Genomic DNA, 13,260 nt, shown 5'->3' with positions numbered 1-13,260 from the left:
GATTATGTTAAAAGAATATTGGGAAAGTATTTAAGTAGTCCTCATAATTTTATAGGCTGACATACACTAAGTGGTCAAAGTGAGTACTGTATAGATACCAAATGATTAATTATTATTTGATAAAGTTGTATTCCAAGACAACACAATAATCAATAAAGAGTTCAGAGGGTGATGATTCACTTTTTCACAACTTGAGATATTTGATAGCCCCTAAGAAATGAAAGATGACTAATGATTAAATTCTGTACAAGTGTTTGCTGGTGTATGTAATGTATAATAAAAGGACAGTTACTCTACATACTCACAGCTAAACAACATCAATGTGGCTTCTATACCAAGATACAATGAAAAGGTAAGTCAGGATTGCAAGTGACATTTAAACCAGAGAACAGTTCTGACAATAACTGAACACATGCAGTTCAACTCGAGAGCAGAAGCAGCAAAGCAGATTGCTGCACAAATGGCTCCTGAGGAACAGTTCAGTGACAAGAATTTTTGATCAGCAGATTTTTGAACAGCCAAATGGCAATGGTATACTTAATGACCTGTGTATCCAAGGCAGAAGGAAATTAAGAGGTAGAATTGTCTTTTTTATGAAGCTCCCTAAGTAAAATGTGAAAAATACCAGTCTTTTTCTGACCTGGAGCATTTTGAAACAAGTTAGTTCGAGTCATTAAAATGAAACAGCTGTCCACTCAGACCCCTAAAAAATTATCAACTAGGAGAAAAAAAATTAAAAATAATAAAGCATAATTTTAAACTGCAATAAAGGAATTTTATGTATCTTTAGGAAGTAATGCTTTCTCAGAGCAACTGGATAGACATCTGATGACTGCCTTTGCCTGCATTCTTCTGCCCCTATGTTTAGAAAATGGAAGGGCCAGGAAAGGACCAAGATAAAACACTATTTACTTACCATATCAAGATTATTCTTCAGTTTGCTAGTTAAAAAGAGGGCATACTTATATATTAGAAACCAAGAGCTTACCTTTGCACCCAGTTCATTATATTGCAACTTCAAAGCTGTAAGCCTTTCATCCAGTTCTTTTGGGTTCTCTGTCTGCTGTTTTTGAACAATCTGTCTCCCAGTTTTTATCACTGTTTCCACTTCAGACTTCACCTCACTCAAGCTTTTATATAATTTCTAATAAAATAGGAATATGAAAGAAAAATACTACTATTAAAATAATTGAAACAGAGAAGACTGTTGGAGGTATTGTAAAGAGTCTTTGCATTGTTTGCTGTATAAAAACAGCATCATGCACCATCTGAGCACCTTCCACTTCCATTTGAGCATGTATTAAAAAAAAAAATCTTATGAGAAAAAAAATCATCATTTTCTAAACCAGAATGCAAATTAACAGATTGAGGACCTCTTATCTTTATTGCTTTCAAAGACTTGTCACCACTATCAATGGTAGAAATGTTATAGACAGGAAAGTACATACCATCAGTAACTGTTTTAAGATATGACAAAGGTTGTTTTCAAACTGGTTTAGATAATGCAGTATTTAAAACAACAACAGATGTCTTCTGTCAACCCATACAGCTTGTTGGATGTATTTAAACTGCAAACAGACTAATTTAAAAATGACAGTTTTTCATACTGTTGAATCAAGAGAGTGTTAGGAGAAAGGATTTCCCCTACATTTACAGATTGTAAAACAGTTAAAAAAAATAAATAATTAAGAAAACTACATTAAAAAGTAACTCAATGGGGTTAAGCCAAACTATATTATATAATCTGTTGTATTTTCCTTCACTATTTCAATGATTAAGCAAAAAGATGTCAGCATCTGTTCATTAAGTGATGGCATGTAAGGAACCTGTAAGGAATCTCCCTCTCCTTGAAAGAATTTTTTTAAAAATAAAAAGATTCTTATAACTTTCATTGTGCAACTTTGGTCCTAAATCTTTCTAAGAACCCTTTCTGACGTTGTCATTGAAAATAATTTAAATCTGAAAAGCAGAACAGACAGAAAACAAATAGACAGCATAAATACTCACCATGCAATGATCCAACTGTGATTGTACTACTTCCTGCTCAACACTCTTCGTCTCCAACTTGGGGACCTGCAGTTTCACTTCATCTAAAATTCTTTTACATTCCTGTAGGCGCTGTTCAAAGTTGGCTGGCTTCTGAAACAAGCGGAACTTCATGGAGACATCCTGCAGCTTTTTCTGAAAAGTAAGCATGGGCAAGTAGAAAATGTGAAATCAAATCAACACTGAGGCCAAGTTTTAGACCTGTTTCAGAACATTTAAGAATCTGTTACCAATCTGCAGTTTCTTTTTAAGCAAATGTAAAAATGCCATAAACAGAGATTCTTGCTCTACAGAGGAGGAAAATAAATTCTTGTTTCATCCAGGGCACTGGATGCCAGTGAGCCCATCCACTCAACAGTAGACAGGGAGAGTTTTCAATATTTTCCAGTATGTTAAATGTTGTGGAGTGGAAAGGGAAGGGGGGGAGGGGTTTAATAGCTTTTAGTCCCTCAAAGAACTCAGATAAAGTGGCTGGGCAGTAAGTAAGTCTAGCACAAAACCTGAGATTTAGACGATAAAATTGGTTTCTACTTCAATTTTAAAAAACATAAGGTAGAGTAAAAAGAAAGTAATTAGAAGTCAGAAGAATCTATAAAAAGCATGGCTTCTAATGTCACAATTTTCACAGTTTGTTATCTTTGTCCAATAATTATATTGCTTGCTCACATGATCCTGACCTCTGAAGGAGGGGAAATAATTAAAAATAAAGCAAAGAAAGAGCATTTTAATTATCTACTTGAATAAGAACTAATTTCTCTTTAGAAGTACAGGGCAATGTTCTATTGTAATAAGTTCTTCTACTGTTCCGAAAAAAAAAAAGTCACCAAAAATGATTAAGTAATTAAATAGGAACTCAGCGTTTGCAAACACACTTGATTTTTTTTTTTTATCTTCAAATCCTGGACATTTTTTTATCAATACAGAGTTGTCTGTACTAAACAAACTTGGGAAAATATAAAATAAGAAATACTACTAGCCTATACATAGGCATGAGTAAGAATGCTTCTGCGAAGGTGTCAGGACTCATGAGCAGACGACAATTCTGAGTAATAGAGAACTGCATAGATTTCCAGCAGTTCCCTCCAACAAACTTTCCCTCTTGATGAAATGGAAATCCGACAGGGTAAGAAAGGAAGTCTTTCCCCAGACAAATAAGTGACAAGTAATTTAACATTTGAATAAATATAGGAAACAAAATGTAGAAATAAGGAGTCTGCTTTTTCTCCAGTGTGTTTGCATACACCAAATTTGTACTTAATTAGTTTTTCATCTCCTTGTGACACTTGAAGATAAGTCCTGTGGGAAGCTTTCAATACACCATTAGTATCTGTTACAATTTGTGTTCATCAATACACTAAGAATGATCTAGAAAAGATGAGAGAATGACAGTATTAATGGTAAAGAAAATTAAAGGTATCTGTGAAGAGGCACTGGTAGGTTGCATAGTACTGAGGATCTGCAGGAAATAAATCTAAGCAAATTACATTTAATTTATCTAAAAATTAATGCTTACCACAAAAGAAACACTAAGTTTGATGTAAAAGTGGGATATAAATTATTTACTAGTACTCTCATTAAAAATTTAATAGATAACTATACCACTTCTATTAAATACTTATATAAATCCCTGGAAGTTTTAAGAAAATATCAGCTCAATACTTAAAAACAGCCAAACAAGAAAAGTCAGTATTTGGAATAATTAGGAACATAAAGAACAAAACCCAAAATACTTGCCATAGTATAAAAATAACTGAATAAAACTATATTGTGCTTGAATGATATGTGCTGTTTTGATCACTCCATCTCAAAAAACATAAATAGAAAATATGTAGAGAAGAATGACAGGACAAGCAAGGCTATCAACCTAAAGGTCTCAGTAGGATTTAACATAATAATCAGTTGAAAAGAGAAAACTGAAGTGGAGTAAAAATAGTGGTATGAAGGAAGCTGACTAGGAAGTAATTGTTAGCAGTTTCTTAAAATTTATGGAAGGAGACAGCGAGTTAAACATTTACAGAAGGAAATCAAAACAAACAAAAGGAATGCTACTCCACATGGCATTCAGTTAAACTGCGTAACTAGCTGTCAATTAAATGGGGGGGATTCCAGCAATTTACAAGACTTCCAAAAGCATTTAGACAAGACTTTTAAATACCTCTAAACCAGAATTTGCTCAGCTGCAAATCACTAGGGAAGCATTAAATGATGTTCATCTTATTGTACCTTGTCACCGTCTTCTGGCTACTACTGAAGATATGGTTTAGGGTTAAATGGATGTTTGGTGAGAATTAACATGAGAATTCTTAAATACTTAAAATATGTAGTCAGCTGGATTGGTGGCCATACTCAAACTTCATGGGCAGTAGGCAAACCTAGCTGGCCCAGATAAAGAGCACAGCAACAACTGATGGGAGAAGGAAAGCCCACAACTCTGTCAGTATTATTCATTTTTTATTTGAGAAATATGTCTTCTTTAGAAGAAAAGATTCTGCAGTTATTTGAAAGCACAACAATAGTTTTTGACTGTAGATCATTAAATATTTTTTTATATAATGCCCTATAAGTAAACATTTTTCAAAAAACTGTAATTCTTTCATAATTTATTACATTAAATAAGGTTAAAGTATCACTAGGAATTAGTAATGTGGTAAATGGAGTAAACCGAGTATGTTTGTACTCTGAAAAATGGGTAATAAAGAAAAATAATGTAATTTGTCACCTCTATAATTTCTTCCTGCAAAGAATTTAGCACAGAGTTTTCAACAGCAGCCCTTTCTCATACAAGATTTCACCTCCATGTAACAATTCTTAGCCTCATAGTACTTATGAGGTTTTAAATCACTATGGCAGAAATTACTCTTAGTTTCCTAATTTTCCTTCCTCCTTAAAAAATTAAAAATAAGAATTCAACTGTCAGTGTAGAGTAATACAAAAAACCAGGAGAATTTAGTCAACTAAGAGTTGTTTAATAATTTCATTGAAATTATTTATTTCTATAATGGTTTCTTTCTAGACAATGGATCTAATGTTAGAATAAAAATATGTCAAATTAGAGCTATTACTTAGTGCTAAAAAAAGAGAAATGTTTGAATTATTTATCTGTACATGAGAATGCTATTCAGGAAAATGTTACAAGTAAAGACAAATCTTGTCACATGTGATAGACCGTCAAAGGTATTGCACAATGGAATAGGATTCAAGAGTTCACTGGCCTAAAAGTCTTTGCACCATGGGCTCAACTTTTACCTTTTTTGGTACTTGATCATTACATTACGTAAACTTGTTATTTTCTGGCTCATATTTTATATAACTTAAGCAAAACAGATTCTTAAAATTATTTCATCAATTTGTCAAAACTCAAACTCATGCATCTTCAAAGATGAATTAAATAAATTTTTTAAAAGTTAGGGCTCCCCTGTGTGCTGCTCAAGTTATAAACATTTAGATACAAAGTTATTAGTCTGGTGAAATTCAGGCAACATCACAGCTATCATGGAGACCATGGGGGAAGGTGAGTTAGAGTGCAGGAAGACAGAAAAGTAAGGGAATATAACTACTCTCAAAAAACCCCAACCCTAGTCCTGTAGGTGAGGGAACATTTTTTTAAAAAAGCCCTTAATTTGTTAATTTCAAATTAATTATTAAATACCCATTAGTGTTATCCATAATAAAAAAATAAAGCTATAGCTAAGATATATAGAAATATTTGACACAGAAAAAGATAGCCTTGTTTATGTTACTACCATAACAAAATTATTTGTCTTTCCTGATAACTTTTGAAAATTTGTTTTGCTGCCTGGAGAACTTTAGCACTAATGCCAAAAACCAAAGCAGCACAACAGTCAAGAACCTATTGCAGCTAATGCAAAAAAATGTGCATTGTTTCTCTTAGTCTTCTTTAATTTCAAGCAGGTCCCTCTGTGTCTGTTAAGCTAGATGAAATAATGTACTAAGTAGAATTTTTAATTGATGAGTGAGCACAGCTCAGAACAGATTTCTTTCAAGTGAACTTCTACCAAATATTTCTAAATATTTTAATATACTTTTATCTCTAAATATTTTCAAGTACTTCAAAATGTATACTAAAGAGCCTCACTGTGGTTTTACTTTGTTCAACTGCACACTTAAAACATCCCTTATACTGTGTCCTTACCAGCTGGTTACATCAGCTCTGCATGCCCTAGACCTTTTGCCAGCTAACCAGAAAGGCTGTAATAGAAAGATGGCAGAAAGAAGAGGTGCATGGTGGATAGTGTATTTTATTCACTCAATTTTCCTGGCTAGAAAGGAGCAGCAGTATCAGAAGACAAAACTTAAGAACATTTCACACTACAATAATAGTATTAAGCTGTTTGTTTGAATGAGTGAAGGAAAGATGGAGGAGAAAAAAATTGCTTACCTGTGCTACATCAATTTGGGAAAGCACTCTTTTGGCAGCATCTTTACCTCTGTTTCGTTTCTTCATCTCTTCCAAACTAATCTCATGGCTTGTTAGTTCAGATTGTATTTTCTATTGAAAAACAAAGACAGTAGTCAGCAGTTTGAGGAAAATATTTTAGTTTTTACTATTATTTGGAATAGTTGATTTTGAAAGATATTAAACAGAAGTTAAATCTAATTTAACCTATTCATATTTAAAACCACAAAAAGTATTTGTGCAACTGATGTCACACGTTTGAAAAAAGAGTATATATGCATATAAAGAAAGATGTTATAGAGAGAATGACATAAAGCTAAGCCTCAACAAGAATAGCATACTTAGTTGTGGACACTACTCCTCACTGCCATTATATCATCATCTTAACTTTGGTTCAAACACAGCACATTATTTTAAAAAATTATTTTAAGTGATCTTTACTTAGAAAACAGTGCTTATCACTATAGAACTGACATCATTCAGGGAGTTTATTGAAAAGGCAAAGTATATTACTTTTTGTTTTCTCAGTAACACAATGTTGTTCATTTATTCATTACATTTCACATAACTCTACATGAAGAACACCAGTCAAGCGATTTGTCACATGTAGGTGAGAAGTGAAATAAGTGTATTTTCTGTCCCATATTATAAAAACTGCCATGCAATCACACAGACTAAGATGTAAGAAGTTGAATCTTTCCCTTCCACCACAAGTTATTTAGTAACAAAGTCACAAATAGCGATGTGAAGAATATTCTATCATATAAAAGTAATATTTTCAAAACAGTTTTTCTTCTTGTCAGTTAACAAGTACTTGGAAAAAAAAGTGAGCACCTGGCAAATTCCTGTTATGATGATTCAGTCTCTGTATTTTCTAGGTAAATTTAGAGACATGAAAGAGACTTGAGTTGAGATCATGAAATCATGCATGAAAAAAAAAATAATCCTTCTGGGATATTGTTTTAAGCTTTATCTCATTCAAGCTTTTTTCATCATTAGTCCTGGAGAAATATTAACTGATTTATATGTGTAGTTGTTGTTAGATTGTTTTGTCTTGATACAGCATCTTTGGTTGTACTGAAAATGAATCAGTAAATACAAACTGTAGGGTAGCAGGGTCTCTCTAGCATTAAATTCTCAGTGCCACATGGTGGAGTAAGAAACACACAGAATTTAAGTTAAAAAAATGATCCAAAGGAGTTGAACTCCCTTGAACATAGTTAACTCCCATTTCCTTCTGTCAACTTTCTGACTAAACTAAACTCATAATTTCATTTAAAAGACAAGCTAAATATATTTTTTTTTCTTAGATTAATTTCTGATTAGCTGAACCAAAGATTATTCCTCCTATCAAAGCCCTAAATAGACCTGAATTTTTGCAGCAACCACACAGAGCTTCCTAAATCTCAACAGCTTTCTGGTTATAAATCCCCCCAATATGTCCTTTTAGAAACACAACACATATTGCTGAATGGTTTGATAAATCCCTCAGCATGGATTCCCTGACCCCTGCCCAGAAACCAGCTTCACTGACTGAAAGATTCCCATTCCAGCTGTGCAGAGGCTATTGTAGGATAGCTTAAAGGAATGAGCTGGTTCTCAGCTCTACAGGAGAGCTGTGCCAGCAGAGGCTCCACAAGAGCTGCAGCCACCCAACACTGGACTGTCCTCCCACCTGCTGCTCCCGCCCGTCACCGCCGCAATGACTCGGGGACTGCCGGAAAATCGGCTGCTTATTCCCTTCCCCACTAATGACTTGAAATAACTTCACAACTGAACTACAGAGAACTTCAATATCTGCATTAAATCTGTTCAGTTGTTACTAGTTTTGTATTTCGTTTTGGTTTTGGTTTTTTTGTTGGTTTTTTGGGGGTTTTGGGCTTTTTTGTTGTTTTTGTTTGTTTTTTTTTTTTTTAATTAGGTGATACTGGCATCTTGACATAAAAACATGAAAGGGAAAATCTCAGCAGCCTTTATGCTGGTTTTCCCACAGTGGACATAGCACACTCAGGTGAACTTTTCATCAGAGAACAAAATCTCTCAAAAAAGATGTAAGTTCTGCAAAAGCACTGAGCTGAAATTTTCCCATGAAAACGGGCTTATTAGAGGCTGAGTTTTATGCTGCTTATGTTGTTGAAGTTCTGAATTACCTCCTTCTACACAGTCTGTGATCATTCCCAATATTGTACTTGAGGACACATATAAACGACAAGTGTCCATGGGATATATAAAACACTATAATAAATTGATACAACGTAGGGGTCCAAACCCAACAAAAAAAAGCGCTGCATTTTCATACCAATTTTTTCTTATGTATTAGAGTTACATAATTAAATTATAAGAAATTCAACTGACACATATTTAAGAAATGGTACCCAATTTCACTGTAAATTGCTAACAATATTCATATTTCAAAGAAGGAGATAAGCCATTTAAGAGTAAACTGGTAACTGAAGCAGCTGAGGATTCAAACAGAATAACTTATATGAATCTGATTCTATTATTATACTGATGCAAGAAGCATAGAAATTAGAATCAGTTTGAAAATAAGTCTGAATGCAAACACAATATTTTCTAAATATAGCTCAGTTTTAATATAAATATAATATGTTTTTTCTCATTCATTCATTAATGCACACATAAAAATAACTGAATATACCTTCAGATGCACATTAGAAAAGCAACAGAAAGATATATCTATATACCTTTTAGTACAAAAGCTATGGAACCTTTATTTTGAAAGGAGAAAAAAGGAAATTATTTTAAAAAGGAAATACACATGATTTTCAGGGCTACATATATTCAGATCTGAATGTATTTAAGATAATTTAAGCTACTCCATACAAGAAACTAATTTGTTACAGTGATTTAAAACTCTACAGGCATGCCAGAAAAAAACATGACTGAATGCCTTTTCTAAGATCATTATAAAGCGTTGGTTTTATATTTTTCCGTAGCCTTGCTTTTTTTTGTATTCTGACTTCCTAAATCTAGGTGGAAAATACAGAAAAATTGCTGTACATAATACTATAAACTGATAATAATTTTATAACAGAGATGTTTAGTTTTACTTAATTTGTATTCTTGCCATTCAAATCTGTAGTAAAACAGATGTTATAGAACAAAAAATGAAAGACTAAAAATCAGAATTAGATTTAAAATTTTATGTCAAATGCTCAACAAACCATTTCTAATAGGACAAGTTGTTTCTGTTAAACATACATAAGCAATAAAAATTGAAATATAAGTACATTTATGTGCACATGGAGAAATAGTTAGAATTGTCTCTATTTTATAATTTAGCAAGAATCACTTGGCCACATAATTGACTTTATAGAAGAATCATCTAAGAGTAATTAAGGTGATGAGTTTCTTCTTTCTAGGATGAGAACTGAATTTTAAAGTCATATCACTGATCTCATAATTTTAAAGATAATGTATAGTGTTCCATGACCACATATAGCTCTTTCCATTTTCTGGAGAGGTACATAGAATAAAACAGATGGAAAATATGACTTCTCTAAAAAATTATCTTGAACTTCCCAAAGTCATCCTACCTAAACATTTACTGGCACTTCCATACTGACAAAGGTGCAGAATCTTGTTATAAAGATGAGGCTGAAGGATTGAGAAAAACACAAAGTACATCAGTTCAACCTGTATAAAACTTACCTGTGCTTCCTGAGGGACCTGGCCTGCATCAACTCTGTCTGCAATATAGGCTGTTAGCTGTTTGTCAATAACAGCAAGAGACTCTTGGATTAACCGGAGGGTTTTGTCTGTCTCCTGGGCAGACTGAATACTCTGTTCAAGACTCTTCTGTCTTCTCACAGCCTAAAAACAATGACAAGGTTATCAATAATCACAGAAATAATGCATTTTTTATCACAGTTTTTTTCCTGAAAAATGCAGCATTAGAATAAAAAATAGTACTCCTAACTTGTGCTCATCCACCTTTTTGTATGACAAGTTGCGCATCTTTTTGCCACCCATTCAGAGCTTTTAGTTAGAAGCAAACAAACAAAATACCAGATTGCATAAACAATTTCTAAAAAATTAAGGGCCCTGAAAAAACAATGCATGCATTGAGGATTTCTACACAGAGTGAAAGTTGTCAAATCTGCATAACAAAACCATCCTGATAGTTCAGTCTTTCATTCTGAGGAACAGCAGTCCTCCTGATCTTATTATACAGTTTAAGAGATTTTGTTTCCTGAGAATAGGGTTACTGTCATCACAATCCTATCCGAGACAATCCACTTCAGTAAGTGAGAGGGATAAAGACTCTCCTGAGAAGGAGCTCTCATATGTAGTACAAATAGTTGTCTAGAACAAAAGCAATGCCTGCTCTGAAATAACAAGATGGATCCCTGTCTTGTCTTGGTGGTGGGCTCACCCAATCTAGTATCACTCTAATCATATTCTTTTTTAGCCTACAAAGTTGACTCTCACTTCTACTCAACCACCTGTGCCACAGTGGATTGCCTACCATCCCTTTAACACAACCCTGTTTTTAGAAGGATGCTTTCCTTTCACAACACAACTCACTTTACAGTTTTGTCCTGAAAACACAAATATATTTAAAAACTTGACATTAACATGTTAGCTTTAACCGTTACTTGTAACAATTTAATATGGTATTTACCAGATAACCTGGTACTTTCTTCCATCATTGTGTCTGCCTGCAGACTCATGTTTGACTTTGACAAGAGATTGTGCCTAGCAGAGTTTCTGCTCTATACAAAGCACATACTAATTACCAGCAGTCTCAAATGCAATACCATTTTCCTCTGTACAAGTCCAGCCATACTGCTGACCACAGAATAAAGTGACTTTCTCTGACACGAATCAGAGCAGAAGAGAGAAAGCAAGCACTCCTTAGATGACATTGCTACATGTCCTGTCATTTTTCAAGTCAAATCAAGCCAGCTATAGTTTAATTTGATTTGATCCCTATTACAAAATCCTTGCCTTGAGCGGTATCTTTCAGCAATTCAGTGAGAATATTTGATATGTCTGTAACTTCATGGAGCTCAGATTCTTGCAGAGTTTCAGATTTAACAAATGAAAAAGATTATTTCTTGTGAGAACTCTTGCTAGCTGTTTGACTTAGTTAGAGGATAGGGATCCAGCAGTTACTATATTTGTGTTTGTAAGCTGCTTTGTTCTAATTCAAAACAACTGATCAGATAAGCTTGTATCACTGCCAGTTCCAGGAACCTCCTATGGAACAGAGCAGATTTACATAGTGGACCCAGCACCACAGTGTTAATGAAAGCACCTGAGCCACGAAGGCAATATTACCCTATCAAATGAACAATTAAAACAGTATAACTTCACACTTCACACAATATAAAGGCTTGTTACTTATGATGACTTTTACCTTCACCTGATTTGTGATATTATATTACAATTTATATCAGCCTGTTCAAAACAGTGGGGTCAGACTCCACAGATTCCATTCCCCTTGGCACTCCTTAGTTCCAGTTTGTAAGCCTGGCTGACACAGTCACTCTTTACCTTTTAATTTGCAGCACTATGCAGTAGATTGAAAGACACATGACATTAGAAAAAAAGTAAGTAGGTTTCTACTGCCCACTGGTATAGGCATCCCACCAGAAGCATAGAAAAAAACCTCTTTGCTGTTATTGATCTTTTTTTGATAACTCGTAAAACTAAAATATGTGCATATCCATTCATATTGAGGGCTGCAGTGTCCTAATGTTCACTAAACTCACCATTTGAAACAGGATCCTGAGAAAGTTACATTAGTCATAAACATACGTGCTTGAATTTATGGAGATTTCAATATATTGGACATAAGTTTGGTGCTAAGTTCTTCTAAAAAACTACTTTTATAGCTATACTTGAATCATTGGACCTTTGTTAAATTCTGATCCATGCTGTTATTTCCATCTAGGCACTTGCTTACGTATAGATAAATTTGCTGCCATCCTCAGGAGCAGCGTGCACGTATGCAATGAAGTAGCTATCACTACATGGAAGCTCACAAAAAGTCTTGAAATTGTATGACAGGTGTGGTAATTGAAAAGTTGTCATCTTTGTGCTTATATGAGCAGAAACTATTTATATAAAAATCCTGTTCACAAACACAACTTGAAAATGGAAACATTTCCAAACTCATTGTTCAAATACAAAAGCCTTTAGAGTTAGGAAAGAGTTACAACTAATCTTTGCTTGAGTATGACTGAAGTTTTATAGATGGATTTCAAGCAAATATGAAGTCATATAAATACGCATATGTGCTTGTGATATGTTTAGGTACACACAAAATAAGTATTTCCACACACAAAGACAAAACATTTCCCTTTCATTGTCCACAGAGAGTAATTTTATTACAGCCCAAGAATCTGTGTGACATTTTTAATACTTCAAGTGAAGTCAAAATATACCTTTTCTAAAACATGTCAACACCTTGGACGAATGAACCATCAGACCAAGTTTGTGAACTATTTTGGAAGTGGAAGCAGAACCACACAGCTGAATGCTGGGAAATGGCATTTCTACAGCTGGTTTTACAGATGATTTCCTATATATATGGCTGCTTCCAGAATTTTTTTGTCTCTATTTTGTGGTGTAGTAAAAGCAAGATGTAATTAGAAAAAATAAATCTGCATTAAATATGTTGGTCAGCAGCCAGACATAGAGACCTAAATAGTTAAGGGTCTGCCCTTTTGGTCTTATGGGCAAGCAACTATTTAACTGGCTACATCTCTTGACCCAAACAGGGTACACTCCCGTATTGAATACACTCTCCCTGAAAGTCAAGTTTCTGC

The 13,260-nt window shown here is 33.9% G+C and overlaps 1 protein-coding gene across 4 annotated transcripts in view; it reads right to left on the bottom strand.

Annotated features, from left to right (window-relative positions):
• The window catches only part of DMD (dystrophin), a 950,620-nt gene that overhangs the window by 605,419 nt on the left and 331,941 nt on the right, over positions 1 to 13,260 (bottom strand). For all 4 annotated transcript variants that reach the window (XM_030448312.1, XM_030448319.1, XM_030448327.1 and 1 more), the window contains exons 30-33: positions 10,136 to 10,297; positions 6,446 to 6,556; positions 2,008 to 2,181; positions 989 to 1,144 (exon numbers count right to left, since the gene is read on the bottom strand). In XM_030448312.1, the coding sequence (XP_030304172.1) occupies positions 989 to 1,144; positions 2,008 to 2,181; positions 6,446 to 6,556; positions 10,136 to 10,297 (603 nt within the window). The remainder of the gene's footprint in view (positions 1 to 988; positions 1,145 to 2,007; positions 2,182 to 6,445; positions 6,557 to 10,135; positions 10,298 to 13,260) is intronic.

The sequence above is a fragment of the Calypte anna genome, chromosome 1 (assembly GCF_003957555.1).
Source record: "Calypte anna isolate BGI_N300 chromosome 1, bCalAnn1_v1.p, whole genome shotgun sequence".
Lineage (NCBI taxonomy): Eukaryota > Metazoa > Chordata > Aves > Apodiformes > Trochilidae > Calypte > Calypte anna.
This window is presented reverse-complemented; position numbering and strand designations above follow the sequence as displayed.